The 23,349-nt window shown below is 40.7% G+C and overlaps 1 protein-coding gene across 3 annotated transcripts; it reads left to right on the top strand.

Moving 5' to 3' along the window:
* The first annotated feature begins 1,486 nt into the window (after positions 1-1,486).
* Positions 1,487-22,644, top strand: PRMT9 (protein arginine methyltransferase 9). Of its 3 annotated transcripts, none has more exons than XM_074905904.1 (14): positions 1,487-1,556; positions 1,899-1,977; positions 2,543-2,755; positions 3,282-3,430; positions 4,757-4,993; positions 5,567-5,734; positions 7,583-7,685; positions 8,814-8,920; positions 12,487-12,679; positions 16,445-16,628; positions 18,673-19,384; positions 20,792-20,945; positions 22,000-22,122; positions 22,340-22,644. In XM_074905904.1, the coding sequence occupies exons 3-14, from the start codon at positions 2,570-2,572 to the stop codon at positions 22,568-22,570; spliced, it is 2,547 nt and encodes an 848-aa protein (XP_074762005.1). In that variant the 5' UTR covers positions 1,487-1,556; positions 1,899-1,977; positions 2,543-2,569; the 3' UTR covers positions 22,571-22,644. The 3 variants fall into 3 exon arrangements, with proteins under 3 accessions (XP_074762005.1, XP_074762006.1, XP_074762008.1); XM_074905905.1 differs by having other exon boundaries at positions 22,000-22,131; XM_074905907.1 differs by having other exon boundaries at positions 22,292-22,426.
* Positions 22,645-23,349: the final 705 nt, after the last annotated feature.

Raw genomic sequence — 23,349 nt, 5'->3', positions numbered from 1 at the left:
CTTTGTTGGCCTGACATTTTAAAGTGGTACTCATTTGTTTCTCAAAAGTGAATGCGGATGTATACAATATCCACAGCTGTAAAAGCCTGGAAGAGCAGCATTCATGCTTTAGAGAAGAAAAGATGAACAGCTTCCAAACATTTCATAATTAGTAAACAATGCCATGGCCTGTTCTTGTCCCAGAAGTAGGACAAGACCAAATGAACTCTGCCTTTTTTAGAAAGGATCTGCACTCCAGAGCCCTGCATTGTTCCCCAGAGCAGGCAACCTGCCAAGCTCCACAAAGAAGGTAAGTGGCATCCTAGGCATGGGAAGGAGTGAGATAAGGGACTGGAGATGTGGAGCAAAGCTCTGAATTTTGCTCCTCGCAAGTTCTGTTGCTGCAGAGCAGAGTTGTTAGTCAAAGGCCCTAGACAACTAGCACTTGTTTATGTCTTAAAACTAGGCAGTGTGAATGTTGTCCTCAACTGTCATTCCTGGGACTCATCAACAGTGGAATTAAAATTAAATTTTAGGAACACCATTAACTACAGGGCAGTCACAAGCAGTGCCTGCACAGCATGCAGTTCTTTCTGGTAGAGCAGGGCCAAACGGCATCAAACAGCAAAGGACTGGATTTAGCATTGTTGTGGGTCACTTCTAGACTTGTGTTTGTACAAGCTGAATTATCAGCTTTAAAAGATTGGATGGAGAAAGAACATGGACAATGAAAATACCTTCATTCCGCATGTGTATACAGATATGAAGAAATGGTAAGACAGTTTCCACTCAATGCATCATGTTTCACCTGAAAAGTAACAAGCTAGCGTTAAAAAAATAGTTTAGAGATTTGTCTGTACTTTTCTCAAACCTTTGACTTACCAACAAAGTTATGAATTTTCTTTTAGTTGCACAGTGCCTCCTTGTTACCTTCTGAAGCATCAGCTTCTTTGTAATAGTAGTTTCTGCCGTTCTTTTTTCTTATTTCTTAGATGTGTAAAACTCAGCTGTCCCTTTGAGCCAATAAAAGGTAAGTGAATGTCTACACCTTAACGTTGTAGAAAAAAGCTCGGGGGTGGGCGAACCTCTTGCCACAAACCGAACAGAAATGAAGACGAAGCAAACCCGTTTTTCACTCTCGCTGTGCGCAATCCCGCGCTAGGCTTTACTGTCCTCGAATACATTAAGGAGACGCGCCCCTGGGGTGGAGGCGAGCAGGGCTCGGACCTGCCGGGAGGAGCTTGCGGGAGCGATTCCCCGAGGAGGGCAGTGGGTGCCGTGCCTGCCGGCGGTGAGCAGCCCCGCCCGGGGCCATCCCGGGGGCCGGAGGGAGGCGGCCGGGCTGCGGGCCGCCCCTCAGGACCCGACCGCGGCGGCCCCCTTAGCCCGCCTTCGCGCCCACCGCTCTGCGCATGCGCGGCGACTTCTGCCCGGCACCAAGATGGCGGCGGCCGCCTCACGCCAGTCGTCGCTCCCAGCGCTCTGCGCATGCGCCGTGACTTCTGCCCGGCCCTAAGATGGCGGCAGCCGTCGGCGCGCGTCTCGGCTGTGCGGGAGCCCCGTTCCGTGCCAAGCAGGTGATGGCTCCGGGAGCTCCCGGCGAAAGGGAAGCCCCTCACCCCCCCCCGCTGCTTTCCCTGCGCCGGGGCAGCGGCCCTGGGGTTCGCCCCGCGAGTGGGGCAGTGTCTGGAGGTAGCGCGGCCTGCGGGCCTTTCTGGTGGCGCCGCGCTCCCCGCCGCTCGGAGCTGGTCCCCGGGCCCCCACATCCCTACGGCAGGCGAGTTTGTACGGCCCTCTCTAGTTTTGCATGCCGCTGTGTAAAGTACTGGTGCTCGCTCGAGACGTGGCCGACGTTTGTTTGGGTTTTTTTTAAAGAAAGAAAAAAAAGCCTGATTGTAATGGTGCTGTGTTTCTTGCAGCCCCTGTCCATGTAACGTTCTCTTTCTTCAGCTTTAGGATACATCTGAAAATCCTGAAGGTGGTATTAGGTCCTCTTCTGTAAGTAAGCATTAAAAGTTAAAGTGGTAACAAACACAATAATAAAAATGTACATATTGATTCTGATAACCCTAACGTTTTCTTAAGGGGAAAAATAGTCATGCTGTCTTGTGTAAAATAAACTGACCTTGTTAGCTCTTTTTTTGGGGAGTCTTTGCTATGTGAAGATCCCATTGTTGAAGTGGAGAAGTTTTAGCTGCAGATTTTGTGGTTGGTGATGAAACTTATGAGTGGGTGAACTTCCAACGTGCAAGACTGTTTGGCCAAAGACATGCTAAAATATGTATTAGATAAACTAAACTTAAAAAGGGAAGAAGTGTAACCTGCTTCCAGGACCTGGTCTAACGTAAATGTGACGTGTGCTTGACTTTTGAATGGTGAATGCTTATGTTAAAGTTGATGGAATTGTCAATAACGTAGAGATGCGCATGTTTTTGAACGCCTAAGATTTGGGGAGAGGGAGGATGGCTTTACTAAGGTCAGTGAAAATGAAAATGTTGTTTGGTCTGTCAGCTTTGTGTGCAATCTTTTTGGCCTCCAGTATACACAACTCTTTTTATTTTAGGAAGAGCGAGTATTTACATCACTCAGAATGCCCAACTCCAACGCTAAATTTCATTGTAACCACAGAGGTGGTCAGGAAGCTGGCAGGCGAGAGCTGGTTTCCAGGTCTTTGCAGAGTGCTCAGCATTGCCTGGAGGACCAGGATTTTGGAACTGCATATGCTCACTATCTCCTGGTACTAAATCTAGCTCCCGAGTTAAAAACTAGTGTCAAAGTAAGTGCTCTTTGAATTGCTTGATACAACTTTATTTACTGTATTCCTCTTGAGGCTTGATGACATGTTTTGTGCTTATGATTTCTTGTATGTAGCTGATTTTTCCTGCTTAGTCTTCAAAAGAAAAGCAGAAAACAGTAATAATGGAGACAGCTGGTAACTTGCTTAATAAACTCTCTATGCCTCTGGGAAGGGAACTGATACACTTCTAGTTTGTGTGTGTCAACTCAGTTTAATAAAAATAGGGCCTTGTTAGTATTGGCTTGTAGTATAGCACGCACTAATATACACACAGGCTCTTAGTATACACTGCTGGGAGATGAAGAAGCAGAAATAAGCTCTCAGATATCCACAGAGTTTCAAGTGAGCTGACTAATGACATGGTAGCAAACAATTGTATGCTGCTGCTTAGGGAAATGAGGGTGTTCAGGTGCATGTCAGGATACCTGTCTCTAGGTGTTTTCAGGGCTCCGTTCTCTACTCTGGTAACTACCAGCAACTCTGTGGTATATGTTTTATTTTCTAGGAGACGTTTCAGTTTACTCTATTTAAATGGGCAGAAGAGCTAGATTCTCTGGCACGGATTCAAGATCTGTTTAACTGTTATGAACAAGCACTTGAACTGTATCCGAATGATGAAGTGATATGTAATAGTATGGGAGAACATCTCTTCAGGTTTGTAGTAATATATATTCAGTTTTTGTAAGGTTTATGTGTAGTAATTTATGTTAATAAAGTTCAATTCAGCAGAGCACATAAAATATGCTTAAAAGAAGTAAATGCAAGCATATGCTTAATGTTGTATGGCATGTACTTGAACTTCAGATCTATTTGTCAGCTTAAAATAGAGTAGCCAATGCTACGAAAAATGAAAATGCTATGAAAAAAATTAATTTTGATAGTCATAGCAAAAGTAAAAAAAAAAAAAAAGAGCCATTTTCATAAAGTAAAACCTAAAAGCACTGCCTTGAAATAATTTCTAAAAATTTGTTAAGGAATTACTAAAGGAAAAAAAAGACCAAAGTTGTTCAGCCTCACTGTGTTAACTATTGTTGCGGTTAACCTATAATTTTTGAAGTTCTTCCTTTCTTTCCTGTTAGATCCCTGAAAATTACTGCCTTTGAATACTGTCTTTAATTGTGGTCCTTCTTGAGGTCACATATAACAGACCTCTGAAGTGAAGAAGCTGGTCATGTGTATTATACTGTCTAGGGCTGTTCTTAAATGGCTTGAGTTCATGCTTTCATTAACGGAAAGCATTCTTTTCCTGCTTTCTCCAAACAGTGCATAACATGGTGCTTTGCTGTTGTTCAGGGTTCTAAAGTCCTCCAAGACTGGAATTTTAAGACTGAAATCACATGTCATGGATCCAGATAGTTTTAATTAGGTTTACTCTTTGTTATTACTTTGTTTTAAGGAACAACACCCCCAGCATTATATCAAAACATACATCTTTCTTACATTTCTTAGATTTTGAGTTGAGTTGAGAATACGCTATAGGTATTGTAAAAACTTGCTTCAAGTTCACAGTTTAGTTTCAAAATTGCCACTTAATGCAAGTGCTGGCAACTGAAAATTTGGTTGTTTTTCAGTGTGTTCCAGTTAGATACAGTAAAGCGGTTTTGGGGGTTTGTAGCATTCTCTTGACTTGAAAATCTGTGAGACTGGATTGCAGGATTGCTGCTGTTGTATTGTTGCAGCAAGTTCTTGTAAAACCTGTTCTATCTAGTTTGTCGAAGGATGTACTAGCGGATGAAAGCTGGTGCACACAATGGTATTTTTGGACTAGCTTTGCATTTTAAAGTGATTTGATAGAGAGTTGTAAGGAATTCTTTTTCATCAAGTGATATCAGTGTTTTTAAAGGTAATCTTTCTAACTAATGCAAAATATTCCCACTGTCTTTTAATTGATGTAAGACCTCTTTACAGACCCACAGATATTTACAGATGCTTGGCAGCTGAATGAATGCTTTCTATTTATTTATCATTTTTACTGTTTAGAATGGGCTTTAGAGATGAAGCTGCTGGATATTTTCATAAAGCAGTGAAGCTTAACCCAGACTTTGCTGATGCAAAGGAGAATTTTTACCGTGTTGCAAACTGGCTTGTGGAACGCTGGCACTTCATCATGCTCAACGATACCAAGAGGAACCTCACTTACCTAAAAGCAATTGAGAGCGCTGTCCGCTCAGGGTGCAAATCTGTCCTTGACATTGGAACAGGAACAGGAATTTTGAGGTGTGTCATAGGTGCATATTTAACGTGAACTTAATATGAACAAAATTTGGTTGCTAGTGATAAAAAAATTTTTTTTCATGCCTTTATTGTGACAAAAGTTCTGAAAGCTTTGTTTCCTTTCTTAAGTCAGTGAGTCAGGAGGTTAGTGTCTAGTAGTATTTTTTTTTAACCCTTTTAAAATTATTTGCTGCATATGCTTTTTGTGCCAGTAACTGCTGTGTAAATTGAATTACTTATGTGGGTTTTGGAGTTGCAATGTTGTGTGTCCTGCCTTTAAATATTGAGTTTAGTATGAAGAGTGGATTTAGCATAGCTGCGGGAGTATCGTTAATGCTACATGTTTTGTTTTGGTTTTTGGTTTTGGTGATAGCATATCAAGAGGATATCAATTTGTATGATACCAGTGTTCACACAAGAGACACTAGTTCTCTTAATGATGATTTTTGGAGTTGAACTTGTTTCTTAGAAATATGAGGCAGATATGGAAATAGAACTTAAGAACTCTGTGTCTTGTCATGCTTTACCTAAAATGATATAAAATGGAAGGAAAAAGCCCTGATTGTTGTTTTTCAGTATGTTTGCAAAAAAGGCAGGAGCATCTTTTGTCTATGCCTGTGAATTATCAAAAACCATGTATGAACTTGCCTGTGATGTTGTGGCAGCAAATAATATGGAAAGTAAGATCAAACTTCTGCATTTGAAGTCACTTGATATAGAAATTCCAAAGCACATACCTGAAAGGTACGTTTTTGCACTCTGATACTATTTTTAATTTGCTCTTAAAGAAAATGGAAAACACCCTGTGACCTTAACAGGAAATAACTTTGCCCATGATATTACTCATAATGTGAGAAGGTTCTCTGTATGTTTTACGGTTTTCATAGAGCAGTGCAGGAATTGTAATGCGTTCTTTAGATTGTGCTAATTTCTATGTTAGGTCAACAGTGTCATAAATCAAGGAGTGTAATTCTGTGCTGGGAGCTTTGGGGTATATGCAATTGTATTGCAGCAACAGAAAGCGAGAAATTAGATGACTACATCATAAAAGTAATTTTAACACACTTTTACACTTGTGGCTCACTTGTGCAGCCCATGAATAGGATGGAGGTATGAAATAGGGCCTGCAAGGGAAGACCATTTCTGGGACAGACCACAGCCCTGCAACCCCATGTCAACTTCTGTATTTCTTAGATCAGGAATTTCAGATTGTCTGCCCCTTCTGATCAGGGAGTGGGGGAAAAAACCTCCCCTCTATCCCCTAAGGAGAGTTCTGTTGTGTTTTGGAAGCAGGAAGGTGCCACGTGTGGGTTCCTGGTGGTTTGCGTTTGGGAGGCTGGTGGTAGCTGGACTGACTCAGGCTGTGAGTGTCAGCACCCTGCCGTGGGAGGGGCCCACAGGGCTTTGAGTAATGGTGTAAAATTCAGTGGAAGTGTGTTGCAATTTCTTCTGTGAGAGTACCTTTTTGTGTTTGTATTGAACTTTATATACACAGCCGCCCACCTGACTGTATAGCACAGATCCACGTGCTTTGGAAAATCAAGTAGATTTTTTTCTGCTGTAAAGTAACATCTTCGAAAGCATTGCAAGAGCTACTGCCACAAGTCAGCAGCTTGGAATTGCTTTTGGCAGACTAGAACTTGATCAGCATTACAGCTTTTAGTATATGTGATCTAGGCTTTTTTGTTACCCTGCTCCTCCTTGCTCACTGTCCCATTCCACAGGATTCTTCAGGAAGATCTGTAAATTTTTAGCAGGTAGAAATCTGAGGGGATTTTTGTGTGGTTCGGTATATGTGAAGGGCTGGTTTGTCACTTCAGCTCACTGCTACTAGGGATGCAGATGAAAAGTGGGAGGGAAATAATCAATTTTACTTTTAATGACTAACATTTAATGAAGTGTCTGGTGATGGTACAGGCTCACAATCTGAAATGATGATGCTCCCATGGTTTAGCATGCCAGTCGAGCCATGTCAGATTGTGTCAGTTGAGCTAAGTAACTGATCGTGTATATCTTCTTAATGTATATGGTGACTGGATGTCACCCGTCAGGAATAAATTGTTACTCTTCTGGAAATGTCTAATCATGCCGTATATTTTTTTGTTTTAAATCCAAAGGGGTTTAGGGTCAATTAGTCTGCATAGTAATTTTATTGTGCTTGGAGTGTAGTTGTTTTTTTTTAGTTCCTTTTAAACACATGTGCATGAATACCCTTGCACAAGATTCAGACAAAATACATATTCCACAATATCATTGGCTGTGTGCCAGGGCTGAAACATCTTCCTGTTTTGGCTAGATTCTTCCCACACAATTTATTTATAAATTACAAGGAGCTTTATGGTAAACTCTTGCTCAATATTTTTTCTCTATCTGCATATCTGCAAAAGTTGAATAACCTTTAACAATAATTCAACACACGTAATTTTTTGGAAGAATTAAATTGCCCGTCTGTAGTGAAACTTCAGAACACTAGTAGAAGCTTTGCTCTGATCTCACATGGGTATAGTGTTTGGTTTTTTTTCTTTGAAAGAATGGCTGTTAACAGGAATGTGTGTTATACGTTATATTTCATGGCGGTCTCTTTCTTTCTAGAGTTTCCTTGGTTGTCACGGAAACAGTTGATGCTGGTTTATTTGGAGAGGGGATTGTGGAGAGCTTGATACATGCTTGGGAACATCTTCTTTTACAACCAAAGGTATGTCATGTGGGTATGTATGTATAAATGGGATTCCTGTTTTATTTCATATGTATTTGTGTGTATATACGTGTGTGTGCACATTCCTAGATGTACGTGAATGGAGAACTGTTGTGAATGTTTCCTACCTATTGATATTTTAAAAATGAGTCATCTGGGTTTGTTCTAAGGGTTTGGTTTTGGTGAAAGGCAGCTGCATACGTCGTCCTTTTGTGAGGTCATGTTCCCAGTAGACAAGTACTTGCAACGCATGTTTCCCTCATGTAATCTTCTGTCATACAGAGATGGTTCACTGTTGATCACTGTTCATTCCTTTTTTTTTTCCCCACCCCTCTTTGTAAGTAACACCAGAGAGATTTTTGCGTGTTGTTTTAAAGGCACTATCTTCCTGTATCTTTGACTACAACCTGGTCATTTTTGGATACCAACTAGTAGCAGAAAGTCACATCAGAAAATGCTGAATTGTGGTAGAATTCTTTCTCATCATAACTCTAGGGAACAGTCAAATATAATTTGATAAATATGCCATATGCTTATGCTTTTAATTTATTTTTGCTGACTTTGAATTTTTTTTGAAGATGAAAACAATTCCAGTGCGTCTTGGATTTTACTTTATTTTGCATTTTAGCTAGCATATGTTAAGCAAAGTAATAAAACAAGGAGTCTTACATGGTTAACCTCTGTTAGGCCTTATGAAATAGGAGGACTTTTTTATTTTGATGTTGCCTTGATTCCAGATAACTTAAAAGAAGTCTTATCTATCTTAGAGCTATTGTATTGAAGTGAAACTGATGACCTCTAGTGTTAAGTACAGGAATGATGCATAAAGGAAAGGTCCTCAAATGTTTCAATACATTCTGACAGAATACAAATTAAAAACCACTTTTAGAATTACACAGAGGAAATAGTAGATGGAACAGGAAAGCTGATGCATGGAGATATTGAAACACAGTATTTAACTCCTTTAATGGTCAACTGGAATGACAAGACCAGAAGCTTTGCCAGTCACTAAGAATTTACTGATGTTTTGAATGTCATCCCAAATGGCTCATTAATATGTAACCTAGGCTTTGCAGTAGTGGTAGAAATAGGTCATTGTCTCATTGCATGTTGTTCTTATTTCCACAGCCTAAAAATCAAGATGTCAGTACTGGAGACTATGGCAGAGTTATTCCTGCAAGCGCTACAATATTTGGGATGGCAGTAGAATGCAAAGAGATACGTAGATATCACAGGTAAGTTTAAACTCTAGCACAGTTTGAACCCATATTTGTTATTTGGGAAGAGACAGGTGTGTTTTACTGAGTATATTTCATTCACTGGGTTTTTGTTTTTTTTTTTGGTTTTGAATGGCTGATTATCTGTTTCACTAAAGAGATTTCAGCTCTCACTCTCCCCACCCCTTTTCCAGGCTCTTCTCCCTCGTCCATTAAGGTTCAGACTTTCTGGATCGCTTCATCAGAAACTCTTGATTTTCAGTTATGCTGAAATACATGCCTACAACACATACATAAGAAATTTAATTCCTTAATAGTAAAGAAAGTACTTCTTAATTTCTGTATTGGAGATTCTTGGATTAACACTTGGCCTTTGTCCTCATTTTACCTTCTTTATAATCTGCTCCACACCTCGCTGCTGGATGTAACCCTTTCAGAAGACGAGGACAGGATTTTGTAAAGCCTAAGTGTTGTTAACCCCACCTAGCATTATCTTTCTGAATACATGCCTTGCCTAATTCTGAACAAGCATACAGTAGGATTTCTTTGCTGAGACCAGTTCTGACTTGTATCAATTGCTTTTATTAATTTTTATTCTCATCTTCTAGAACAGTATCACTGTATGGAGACAGTTTCTGCCTGATAGGTGTGGACCTGATGTATTTTGTTTAGGATTAATCTTCGTTGCAGATTAAAGAAAACATAACTTTTCCAGGAGCTTTAGTGTACTGGATGAAAAAAAGCCAGGCTGCATCAGTCATTTTGCTAATGCAGTAGACCTGGGCAATGGTCAGAAAGAGACAGAAATTCCCATGGTAGATGATTTTAGAAGAACTTTCTTTTAGGCAAAGTTAATTATTCATCAATTCGAAGATAAGTTTTTGGCTTGAAACGTGACACTGACTGTTCCTTACAAAATGTAAAGAGGATGAAGTTAATGTACTGTATTTGGATTGTTGAATTAAGAATCCATCCTAATTAGTGTAGCTTAAGGTCAGGTGGCTAGCAGGACTGAAATGAATTACCACAAAATAGTTATATGCTCTGGGAAGAAGAAAAATGTTTCTCTAAAAATTTTGTGCCTTTTTAGTTTGAGACCCCTTTTTTGCTCAGGTAAGAATACCTGTCTTAAGTCTCTTTTAACAAGTGCTGTTAAGCTTTTTGTAAAACACTTGTGTATTCTCAGATTTAAGCTATCCAGATCTCCCTGAACAATTATTCTGATGTGCACGTCTCCACATTTCCTTAAGTGTTTTGATGATCTACAGCAAAACTTGAGGGTTTGGATGGGGTTTTTTTAAGATCAGGATGCCTAATGAAAGAGCAGTGTGACAGTATCTCTTTTTCTCGTGCTTTTTTTAATGTCATCTAGCACAGTTTGTCTTGTATTAATTGTACAACTTTCTTTTGAGCTTTTCATCATGATTTACTTTGAGTGGTTATAAGTAGAGGTAGAGCCCAGAAATCTATGAATACTGGAGTTTGGGGTTTTTTTTCTGAAATACCTTTAAAAGTGTTATTAACCTTATCATCAAACACTGATTCATCTTGCAGAGGGAGGGAATCCCCTTCCACTCCAATTGTTGATAATCTTGCATATCAGTCATCTATGTCTGATCTGATCTTCTGCTTTGTGTTCTGTCCTTCTGTTTTAGTGGTTTTAAGTTATGCTGCATTTCCTGTACTCTGTTTTTAGGTTTTCTTCCTAGGATATAGTGATGTTCTAGAAAAATCAAACCAGTTTTCTTGGAATTCTATTTTTGGTGCACTTAAACCAACTTTACAATAAGTTTTGTGCTGGTTTGCCCCTTATTGTAGCTTTATTACTTGATGTTTAGTGATAATTGTAATGTTTCTCTACTATAGCTGGTGGTGCTTGTACGCATTGTTTGTGTTCCCTAGAATGACTATAGGGCTGAACTCTGCTGTGATGTTACGTTTTGTTTTGGTTTTTTTTATGGTTAGCTTTAAATTTTCTCCTAAAATAAGTGCTTTCTCTTTGAAGTGTTTTTTTCGCATCCGTGTGCAATGTGCTTAATTCTGGAAGAACAAATGAACTGACAAACATGTGAGAAGACTTGAGTTTTACTAAGGATAAATTTAGACTTCCACGAAACTTTTTAAGATACCAGAGCGTACATATTGGTTTTCAAGTTTAAACTAGATACCTTTCAAGAGTCATGTGTAACAGTAAAACAATACTCTAGGAGAACATAAGTCTGCTACATTAGTGCCTCTACATGTAGTTATTTTGAATAAAATATGCCGGAATATGGGTTAATTTACTAATTTAAGTCACTGTAAGAATTACAGGCTTGAGGTTTTTTAATGTTTAATTTTTAATTCATTAGGCCCTGGAAAGAGAGGGAATGAAGTGGCCCTACTGTGCTTGTGTATTGAAGCCAGAAGGGTTCATGATAATATAATAATCTGCTGTGCTCTTCCACAACATAGGCCTTGTACAGCAGCTCTTTTGTTTTAGTTGTAGTATTTCTTCTGAATCCATGTATTCTTTGTAGTTTCAAGTGAAGGAGAATACATTCTCATCCTTGTTAAAATATCTAAGTTACCTCGCTGAGCAGGTGAGAAGATTTTAATTGTTGATAATGTTGTTGTGTTTTTTTAGTATTTATTGTGAAGTTGTTACTACTTCGTGCTTTCTATATGTCACGTATACTTTTATTGCTAGCGACTCTGCTCCAAAGATGGAGTCCAACTCGTTTTTGTATTTTAGCTATGCATAATGGTCAAAATAGATTTGCCTGAGAATGCAGGTTATGACAGAAGGCAATTTACTCAATTCTGAGATTGGGAGCTCCAAGGAGGTGACCATATCTGATGAGAATGTTATCAGACAGCCTGTCTAGTCATACTTAGTTGTAGGGAGTTCTTTTGCAGGGAGGGGACGTTCCCGAGAAAGTGATTCAGAATTAATAATAGCTATAGAAGCAGAAATTTAACTGGCTGTCACTTGAACTTCTGAGTGCGGCTCACTGTAAGAATGTATATTTGCTTGCTTACTCTGAACAAATTACGCTTCATAACTATATAAAAAAGTACTGGAAAAGGAAAGTTTTGTCAGAGACTCCAAAAACACATTTTCCTATTGCATATTTATCTGTCTTTATTCTGACTACTCTGTTCAACTGAAGGAAACACCTTCATTATCTCTCTGATGCAGCAGCAGAAGAAAAGTTTCATTTTTTTTCTTGCTATCGTAGGGTATATTCTTCTTCCTACTTCTCTGTCAAGACTCAGTGGATGGTACTTTAGGGAGCAAAAGTCTGTGGCCTTCGACAAAGGACATACTAGTCTTTTTCTCACTTTCTAGTGACAGCATTCAGTTGTGATTCTTGAAAGTGATGTGCGTTTACTGTGCTTTAGAGCTCCTGTGAACATAAAAAAACCTCCCAGGCTTTTTTATTTTTTACTATTTTTCAGGGGTTTTATTCTTAAACTCTATACATGTAAAAATACTTAGCCAGTCTGGGAAGAATTTCTCTTGGGTTTTTTGGTCAAATTTTATGAAGATTATGAATATTATGAAGACATTTCATTTCTTCCCTTTTTTCCTTTACTCCCAGGGTGGAAATACAAGAAGTTGCTGGTGTGTGCTTGTCGAATTCAGTGCAGTTTTTTAGTCCAACATATGCTTCTGCTGGTTCAGAGGAAACTGTTGAACCTTACACCACGGAGAAGCTCAGTCGTATTCCTGGAGGTTACGTACCTCTAACAGAACCCTGTCAAGTAATGACAGTAGATTTCAATAACCTGCAGGTAACGATTTTGTTTTTTATGGCCTTTATAAGTGATCTATGAACCGTGAGAGCCCCGTATCTTATTTGCTTTCCGGGTTCAATTTCAGAACAGTTCGCAAGTACAAAGTTGTCAGGGCTGCATTGAAACCCTCTGCTGGGTTTGATACTTGTCTGGTTGTGTGGTGATGTGATTCATCAGGTGATAGTCTGTGAGGTTTTGAAGGTGGAGTTCTTTGGCATAGTTTAGGGAACTAAACTAGCTCACCATAGGATCAAACAACTGCCAGCCTTTACAGAGAGGGGGAGAAAGAATGCCATAGACCCATCTTAAATGATTTATGCAGTTGTGGAGCTGACAGAGGAATAAGCTAAAGTTAGTCTTGAAGAAGAGAGGGTGTTTCTTCTTTTGAGAAGGAGAATAAACTCTTGAAAAGAGCGTGTATCTTACATGTGGCATAAAAATGTCTGTAGGTGTTGATGGGTAAGTGTAAAAGAGAGGGGAGATGAAGACATCAGCTTATTCTATTCAACCAGTTTGATTCCACCCTTCAGCTCCTTTGGTATTTTAGGGTATTTCAGTTACACAGCATTTTAAAATACAGTAGTGTTATTTTGTGTATTTTGCACAAAATACGTTGTATGCATATACTGAATAGGCCTGAACTGTAAGGTAAGGACCTCAGCTGCTCGCAGCTGAGCACGCAAAAAAGACGACACATCTGATCTCTGGTGTATGTCTTGCTCATTGACCTGCGGTGAGGAGTTAGCATTGAGTCAGAGCTTAAAATAGATTCTGTTACATAAATGAAATTATTCTTGGCTACTGCTTAGCCAGGAATTGCAGTGTCTCTGAATCAATAGCTTTTCCTAGTTGGCTTGTCTGACATCCTGAGATTAAAAATGAAATAAGACAAGGCTCTTCAGTACACTACTGGGAGCAGTCTCTCTGTGACCTAATGTTGCTTCTGCTTCTAGCATCAATAAGAAACCATTACTCTGATCTGAGATGCCTACGCTGGCAGATATGTAAAGATAATTTTAAAGAGTGAGGAACAGTGTTACTCTTTAAACTGTGTTTCAGAACTGCTCCATTGAAGTTTCAGTTAGACTAATGGAGTGTTCCTGTCATGAAATGGAAAGATATCATAAGCACAGGTAAAGGGAGGAAATCTGATTTATTTATTTATTTGGAATCAATGGTTACTGTTTGTTACTTTGTCACTGGGCAAGTGTGGCAGTTGCAAACACTGGTAGGTTACTTTCAACCTGAGGGTTTTTTTGTTTGGTGGTTTTTTTTGGTTTTGTCCTGGCCACACTTGAATGTTTGATAACTGCAGCGAAAAAAGAAAAATTGTCTATGCTCCTCTTGGAATAAAAAAACCTGCTATACTTACAGAATTGCCTACTAAAGATTGAAATACAGATAAGAAATCACTTGGCACTAGTAAGGTAGTTCCAAACTACTGTTTTCTAAACTTGTATTTAAAAAAATGAGAGGGATGTTGAATTTATTCTGCTTGTACTAACTATCCAGGCCTAAATAGACAGAACTGAGAAAAAGGCAAAATAAGGTACAACGGTGTTTCTCAAACTGAGTTGTAGGAGGCTTCAAAGACATTGGTACAGATCACAGAAATAATAAGTTGAAATTTAAAAAAAACCAAACCAAACAAAACCCAAAACAAACAAACAAACAAAAAACAAAACCAAAGAAACCCCCAGAAAAACAACCAAAAAGAAAAGCAGCTGAGTTATGCTGATTACTTCATTAGTGCTGTTATTAGTAGCAGCAGCAGCTCGGTTCCTCCCAGGCAGAGAAGAAGATGTGACTATAATTACAGGCTGCAGACACTTGCACCTAGCCAGGTACTACCTGTGTTTGTGTTTGCTGTCAGCAGGTGAGTGCCACTGGGGGTGGAAGTGAGTGTTTACCTCAGCAGCCAGTAATTAAAGCTCAGTCTCACTTTCAGGCCCTAAAGCAACTGTGCTCTTGCCAACAATTATGGATATTGGCTCTTCCTAATTTTCATGGGAAGTTACTATACTAACTGCCTTCTTTTTGTAGTTTTTCCTTCTATTTATAGTCCTACTTACTTTTTTTAATGGCAGTTACCTTTTTGTCGTCCAGAGGATACTATGTGGCATAGCATCATTTTGGGTTTTTTTTACTGTTTGTTCCTGCATCATGGCTTTTATTCTCTTTGCTGTCTCTTTAACTATACTAGTTGTTAAATTGCCTTCCTGATGTGCTAGAGCTGTTTGAGTCTGTAATTGTCATAAATAATAGAAAAAGATTTATGCAGTGGACAAATGTGAGGAATAAATACGGAATAAGCAGCATGGTAGAGACCAGGAAAGGCTGAAATAACTGCCTTCGAGTGGGTTTTTGTGCTGTGTGTCACAAGATAGGGATGTAACACTACGGTTACTAGCACCAGTGGATGCTAAGTGGCACCTTAGGCCTGCTGCTTTTGAGGAATAATCAGGAAGAATATTTTTAATAATGAATAAGCTTCTAAACAGCTGTTAACTACCCAGAAACTGAGAAACAGATGCATGCTTGTGCTCTTGCTGTCTTGCTTCCAGGGGATTACTGCCAGCAAGGCTTCAATTTACTGCTCTTGTTCTCTCCAGTTGAGGATGTACAGAAAAGATGACTATCAGGAAAGCGCTTTCATTGAAGAGCAGTGAGATCTTATTATGAACTTCATTAGTGTCCAGCAATTTTAACCTGTGCATTGTTCAGTCTTCACTCAATTTAGAAGAGAGGTTGACCAACTCTTGGAGAACACAGTATGAGAATAAACAAGGAAGAATAAAAAATGGAGCATGTGAGAGCTAATCATGTTCTTAGAGTGGAACTTCTCGTTTGCCCTGTGTGTTTTACAATTGAAACTTAGAGAGGACAAATGTTGACATAAGCAGATCAGGAAGCTGATAAATGTTTAGAAAAGGCTGTTACTAAGCAGAATGGTTATGACTAAGAGAATCATTGGTCCCTTGTGCTTGAACTCCTGATAATTGATTCATGCCAGATCTGTCTTAAGAGCTGGGCCTTTTAGTTTTGTGAATGTTGGTAGCAGAAGGCAATTACGGAGGAAAATAAATTGTACGTAGAAGAAGACTTAATTCCTGTTACATATGCAAAACTTTTGGGAGTACTGGAAAATTTATAACCTGTTCCCTTCACGGGAGATCTTGGTTCTTCCTAGTAGTGAAATTGTACATGCCTGAGCCTTTACAAAGACCCTCTTGCCCAGGTAGTAGAGAATATATCCTCAAAGATGTCTGACTTTGTGGTTTTGTAAAGATTTTGCTGTACCTCTGAGCGAATTCATTGCTTACATACAGTATTTCTAGAACTGATTTAACACAGGTTTTAAGAGAAGCATGTACCTAAACGTTGGCTTGAATCCAGCCCAAAAGACTGGCTCTGGTTTTATTCTGATAAGACAAGCCTTGCCAGTCTAAAGACTTTCTTGCAGTTTTCAGTGTTTTTAAATATGTATATTCTTAGATGTTAGACTGTTTGCTTTAATGGCTGATGGATGAAGGTTGGTCATGGGGATAATAATTGCACTTGCATGTGGGAAGACAGTTCCAATGCTAGTGAGTACTAATGATGATAATTCATGTTGCAGTGGCTTGTTAATGTCGTTTCTCTTGGGTGCCCTCATGGATTGGTGCAGAAATTTGGGTGATGTAGTGTAATAAAACCCCCACTTTTTATTTATGGAAAGAAACTCTCACTTTTTTTTTTTCTCTCTCTTTCCACTTTGGGCAGGAGCTCAAAAGCCTTGCAGCTCGAAAGCCCTGGAAGATCAGCCTGCCAGTCACTGAAAGAGGAACACTAGATGCTGTTGTGGTGTGGTTTGTACTGCAGCTTGATGATGAGCACGCTCTATCTACAAGCCCCAGTGAGGAAACTTGCTGGGAACAGGCAGTCTATCCCGTGCAGGGCCTCCTTGGTACGTCCTGTGAGTTTTCTTGTTGCGGTATATTAACTTGTTTTCATTTTGGTTTTGAGCTAGTTAGGTTGTCTCAGAAATAAGGAAGTGGCAGCAAATAGATTTAGGAGAAGTTCAGCAGCAAGTAGCTGTGGGATGGTTCCTGATCATCTTTGTGGACTGTAGTAGTACACAGGCCCTACATCAGGGGCTTGTTTGTGGGACTCTGCTATGAAGCCTGTAAAGATCTGCTTAAGATCAGGGAGAATGTTTTTCAGTAAGCTGGGGGGTTTTTGTTCTACACTGAATGAAACACGCTGTGAAGCAACTCCAAAAAGTGGGGCTACTGACTGGCTCTACTTAGTCAAGATGTGACTTGTGAAAGGGAGGTGGGAGAGGTGAGGTAGGAAATGCTGGCTGCTACTGCCACAAAACCAAAACTAAACATAAGTGATCTTTGAGGTCCTTTCCAACCCCAGCCATTCTCTGATTCCTGCCTACCTCTCACCCCCATTTTGGACTCAACTTGAATACTGTTCCCCCCACACACACAGTGGCAGTGTCATTTTCAGCAGCCTCTACTCTCCATTCACCCATTTTCCATTGTCCTGTTTCACAGAATCTTAGAAAAAATCTCAAGTTGGAAGGGACCCATAAGGAGCATTGAGTCCAAATCCCTGCTCCTTGCAGGACTACATCAAACTACATCACGTGACTGAGAGCGTCGTTCAGATGCTCCTTGAACTCTGCCAGTCTTGGTGCTGTGACCGCTTCCCTGGGGAGCCTGTTCCAGTGAACGACCACCCTCCTTGTGGAAAAACCTTTGCCTAATGACCGATCTGAACTTCCCCTGATGCAGCTTCGTTCCATTTCCTCGTGTCTGTTGCTGGTCACCAGGGAGGAGGTCGGCACTGCCCCCCTTGAGGAAGCTGTAGACTGCAATGAGGTCACCCCAAGCTGAACAAGTCAAGTGGCCTCAGCCACTCCTCATCAGGCTTGCCCTCGAGGCCTTTCACCATCTTGGTCACCCTCCTCTGGACACACACTAATGGCTTGATGTCCTGCTTATACCTGCACCCAGTATGGGAGGTGGGGCCGCACCAGTGCGGTGGAGAGTGGGACAGTCCCCTCCCTCGACCAGCTGGCTGTCCTGTGCTTAGTGCACCCCAGGACACGGTTGGCCCTTTTGGCTACCAGGGCACACTGATTCATACTCCATTTGCCACCCACCCAAATGGCCAGCTCTCTTTCTGCAGGGCTGCTCTCCAGGCTGTCATCCCCCAAATGCTACATATAACCAGGATTACCCCATCCCCGGTGGAGAATCGGGCACTTGCTCTTGTGAAATTTCATGTGGTTGGTGATTGCCCAGCTCTCTAGCCTATCCAGATCTCTCCGTGAGGCCTCTCTGCCTTCAGGGTAGTCTGCACCTCTTCCTAAATCTGTATAAAGAGACAGTAGGGGCAGCTGTGCCATAGACTGATTCACCTGAAAGTGCAGGGGAGGAAAGAGGCTCTGTCTGTCAAACTAGAGTTTTTATTTTGAAATTCTGGTTAGTATCAGTGGATTTACTTTCTTAGAACATACACAGAGAGTATCCAAAGACCATCTTGAGCTATACACCATAAATCTTCCAGTAAAATTTATTCTGAATAAATTACTCTTTCTAAACTGTAGCTATTCTTTTCTACATAACTACAAATTTACCTTTGTCTACAGGAGGTATTAAAATGTAAATATTTAGCGTTTTAAAGCAAAAGGAGTTTGTTTTGCCGGTATGTTTTTGTTCTGCTCTGCTGTTGACAGAACACTTAAGCCTTTCTATGGTAAATAGATAGTGCTTTATTTTGAGAATAAATGGATGTGTGGGACAGTTTCAGGCGAATGTTAACACACAATTGCAGATTACACCTTGTGGGCTACAGACTAGAACAATTCATTCATGCACGCTAGTAGCAACTGATGAAGAAATGAGATAATGCTTTTTTTTAAAAAAAAAAAAAAGCTTCATTGATGTTTGCTGTAAAGTAACTGGTATGACTTTTTCTTGTGCTGTTTTGCCAAGATTATTCTGTGAAGACTGGCGATACTGTGGTGATGGAAGTTTGCTGCCAAGACTGCTACTTGAAGATCCAGAAGATTTCTTCTTTGAGTTCAGAGTGTGGGATGGACTTCAGCGACAGAGACGACACGCTGAGTTTGGGCAATGAAGCTGAATTGTGCACCGCTCTGGCTGGTCTTCAGACAACTAGCAAACAGGATGGCAACGCTCAAGTATGTGTCTTGGAATCCACAGAAATAGCCCTGCTGAACAACGTACCGTACCACGAATGCTTTAAAGCTGCCATGGGCAAAGTGCTGTTGGCTTTAAATCCAAGTAAGGACTTGCAGTCCATGGATGTTGATGGACATGGCAGTGGGGTGAACCTCCAGGAGAGTCAAAACAAGAGCTCTCTAGATGCAGCTCCTGATCCTTTGTACATTTTAGATGTATCTGAAGGCTTCTCCATCCTGCCAGTTATAGCTGGCAAACTTGGACCAGTTAGAGCCTACAGTTCTATTGAGAAAGAACAGCATCAGGCAGCACTTAATGTCATTGCAGAAGCTAACCATTTCCCTAAGGAAACTTTAGAGTTTTGGCTCAGCCACTTAGAAGATGAAAATGTGGTGCTACAGAGACCCAAATCAGACAAATTGTGGAGTATTATTATCCTGGATGTTATAGAGACATCAGGTTTAATCCAGCAGGAGGTGATGGAGAAGGCTGCAATATCCAGGTACAGTATAAACAGACAAAAAAGTATTCCTAGGAATCCATAATTATCTGAAAACTTTTGAAAATACAAAATTACTGTCATGTTTGTTCTGTAGAGCAGGAAACCCTTGTTTTCTGAACAGACTGAACCTCCCAGTGTGTTTCTGCTGTAACCATTGTATGCATGTATCTTTCTTTTTTAAAAAAAAAAAAAAAAAGTGTCAAGATTTCACTTTCATGGAAATTTTTTTTTAATATTTTATATGCAAGAATATGAATGGAAGATCTATTGCTTTGTCTGTCAGAAGTTCCCAGGATAGCCAGGATCTCAGTAATAACTGAGGTAGGTCTTAGTGCAAGGTTAGAAAGGCGCAGATTCATGGACGTGTCAGACTGTTGTTGGAACAAACTGATAGTGCTGAAAGACAAATACGTGGTGATAGAACAGCCAGGGGGGCAGCAATAAAGCTAGGCGTTACCCACGGCAGGAGGAATGCAGAGCAAGAGAAATAAAATAATGGAAATGGATAGCAAAAAAAGTAAATGTGAAATGAGTTTATCCCCTTTTGTGGTGTGAGGGGATCTTCTCTGTTCATCTTCATGCTTAGTGATGGTAGAATACTCCAGACAAGCTTATGTTTGTTATCTTTGGTAAGTTTTGAATAAACCTTTGGATGACATGATTTTTTTTTTATTTTTTTTTTTGCTGTAAGAACAAACGGGAAATGACTCTTGACTTTTCTGACATGCAGACGCAAATCTGTTGGCATGAAAATACATCCAGCAGAGCACTATTTTGCCACCCAACTCCTATGAAAGGAGGCCTGTGATAGGAAAAGGAAACCTGAAAGGATCTGTATTGAATTGGAGGTGTTTGATACTGTCCTGAATGGAAGCTGCTATCCTGTTGCTGCTCTCAGCACTGTGATATTCTGAAGCAAGAGACCAAGTGAGGCTCAGGTGTTTTTTTCAGGAAAAAATGCTGTCTCTCATATTGCTGTCAACTTTAGCTAAACTCTTAAAGAAGGGTGACTTAAATTCCCACCGGGTTTTTCCTCCCTAGGGGTATGCTGCCTCCTTAACCAGTGCCCCCAACAGTATGTACTCCCTGATTTCCCATTTCCTTAAGTATTTCTGCCAGTCCTTCAGTATTAGATGATGGTGCCATGAATAAATCCCACTATCGTCTTCTTCAAATATCACCTGTTTCCAATACTGACACAACACTTTGTTCCAGAGTTTTAGTATTATGTGACAAGTTTTCCTTTTTTGTGTGATACAGCTGTCTGGTCAAATAGGATCAAATTCAAATGCTCGTGAGCACTTGACTTCAGAGGAAGAACTAATGTGCCTTTCTTAAACGTAGTTCATGTTCTTTCATTACTGTTGAATGATATGCTTTAGAGGTGAAATCTCTCTCATTTTACAGATGTTTACTTCACAGTGGAGGGAAGATTTTCCCACAGTATGTTTTGGTATACGGGATGCTCGTAGAATCAGAGTCTCTGTTACTGGAGAGTGCGGTTCAAGGAACAGAGCCAACTCTTGGGTTTAATATAGCCCCTTTTATCAACCAGTTCAAGGTATGAAGTTGTTGGGTGTCTTCCAGGCACAGTTCCAAAGCCTGCAGCTGTCTAGCTGTTTAGATTTGGCATAAACTGTAAGAAAACCAAAGAGTTGAAACTCTTTCATATTGTTGAAGTTATCAAGAGAGGTTTATGTGACCAGATGGAGACCTTGAGATAAACTAAAACATTTGTTTTAGGACTGGTGTTAGAGAAGTTTTGCCTGAGTAAGGTAAGATGCAGTGTTATTGTTACAAAAGAGTGGCTGTGCTGTTAGTATCTCCTTCATCCCCTGGTATCACAGAATCATTCAGGGTGGAAAAGCCCCTCGGGATCATCGATTCCAACCATCAGCCCAACTCTACAAAGTTGTCCCCTACACCAAATCCCCCCATGTCTCATCTAAATGACCCTTAAACCGCCCCAGGGATGGGGACTGCCCCCTCCCTGGGCAGCCTGTTCCACTCTCGGACCACTCTTGCTGGGAAACATTTTCTCCTCCTGCCCAGCCTGAGCCTCCCCTGGGGCAGTTTCCAGCCGTTCCCTCTTGTCCTGTCCCTGATCCCCTGGGAGCAGAGCCCAGCCCCAGCCTCTCTGCAATGTCCTGTCAGGAGCTGCAGAGAGGGATGAGGGCTCCCCTCAGCCTCCTCCTCCTCACACTGAACACTCCAGCTCCTGCCCTGCCTCCTCACAGGATTGATTCTCCAGCCCTTCCCCAGCCTCGTTGCCCTCCTCTGCCCTCGCTCCAGCCCCTCCAGATCTCTCTGGGATTGAGGTGCCCAAACCTGGACACAACCTCCAGGTGTGGCCTCACCAGTGCAGAGCACAGGGGGACTGTCACCTCCCTGCTCCTGCTGGCCACACTAGTGCTGACACAAGCCAGGATGCTGCTCACTGTTGGTATCCCAACAGTCACATTTCAGAAGGGATTAGAGGGGTGTATTTTGCATTTTGGCTGTCACTTACAGGCATTACAGCAATTCCTAGAAACTTTTGCATTATGATTAAACCTTTTAACTTTTCACTTTTTAATGGCTATTGATGCCTGAAGTTATGGTCTGTGTACTCTTAGGTGCCTGTCCGTGTGTATTTGGATCTCTCTACATTACCGTGTCTACCCTTGAGCAAGCCAGTGGAGCTTTTAAGGCTAGATCTCATGAACCCTCTGTTGAACAGCTCCAGCAGAGAAGTGAAGGTGAGTCGTGTGTAGGTGAAGTGAGAAGCATGCTTAACTGCTGTTCCTCAGAGCTGCTGCTTCATTGCTCACCTTGACTGAAAATTCCAACACAGCATTTACTTGTCTGCAGGTATCTCTGAAATGGATTGAAATGGTTTGAATGGCTTTTCTTTTCTTTCTTCTTTAGAAAGGGTTTAACTGATTAAACTTGTACCTACAAATATTTAAAATACAGATTTGTAAGTCTGGCCAAGTGACTGCAATTCCCTTCTGGTATCACATACATCTGGACGAAGACCACAGCTTGAATACATCCGATGAGTCCTCACACTGGAAACAAGCTGCAGTTGTTCTCGATAAGCCCATCCAAGTTCAGGTTGGAGATGAACTCGTGCTTGATGTTCAACACCATAAAAGCAATATTAGCATTACGGTTAAACGGCAAAGAATGCCCTGTGTAAACTGATCTGTGGTTAATTACCTGTGACTTGACTGTGCGTAACATCCCTGATGTTAATTTATATTAAAGTCTAAAGTTTATTTACTGTTGTTGCTTTAATAGTAGATGCTTAAGTTCCACTGATGGACTACACCTTGCCCTGGGAAGGGTATCTTACCAGGCAGCTGGGGGAGGTAGTGTCTTCACCACAGCAGAAACCTGACTGCTGGCTGTTGCAGTGACTGTAGTCACAGTGGGACTGGCTTCTTTTGCTACCCTATCATCTGTAGTAAGAAGAAAAGCATCCACATGCCTGTACCAGAAAGAAACAGCTGTGGCTGTTCAGGATAAGAGTCTTGAGACACAAAGCTGGGGTTCTGCTTCTCAGGTGCCAAGTGCCCTACATACCTCTATTGCAGGGAGACAATTAGAAAAAGTTGTAAAGGAGGGTTGTTGAATAACTCAAGTTCTAGAGTGGAAGGTAAAGCTAGTAAACTTGAAATTCCCTCAGAATCATTTCTGGTAATATAATGGGCCTGGAGTCTTGTTTGTATGAAAAGTGGTATACGATATTACATGTTACCACAGTACTCCTGCATCTCTTCTACAGCTTTGCATTTTAATATAATGCAGGTAACAGGTTCCTTCTAGTAAATCTGTATCCAAATGGAAGATTAACAAAAGCCTCTCAGCACTGATTCTACCTCTAGCTATGAGAGAGACTGTTAGCAAGATATTTTGTCGCTAATTTTCTTTATACTGTGTTTATTCAGTGTAGAAAAAGCATTTCTGTGATCTTTCCTTAA

This window comes from Athene noctua, chromosome 4, assembly GCF_965140245.1.
Source record: "Athene noctua chromosome 4, bAthNoc1.hap1.1, whole genome shotgun sequence".
NCBI lineage: Eukaryota > Metazoa > Chordata > Aves > Strigiformes > Strigidae > Athene > Athene noctua.
This window is presented reverse-complemented; position numbering and strand designations above follow the sequence as displayed.

What these genes read in the sequence shown, in the direction of transcription:
- PRMT9 (XM_074905905.1), top strand. Translation starts at nt 2,570, where the DNA reads ATGCCCAACTCCAACGCTAAATTTCATTGTAACCACAGAGGTGGTCAG. An exon ending in ACAGGAACAGGAATTTTGAG is followed by an intron (nt 4,994 to 5,566) that starts GTGTGTCATAGG and finishes GTTGTTTTTCAG; the next exon opens with TATGTTTGCAAAAAAGGCAG. An exon ending in CTTTTATCAACCAGTTCAAG is followed by an intron (nt 20,946 to 21,999) that starts GTATGAAGTTGT and finishes GTGTACTCTTAG; the next exon opens with GTGCCTGTCCGTGTGTATTT.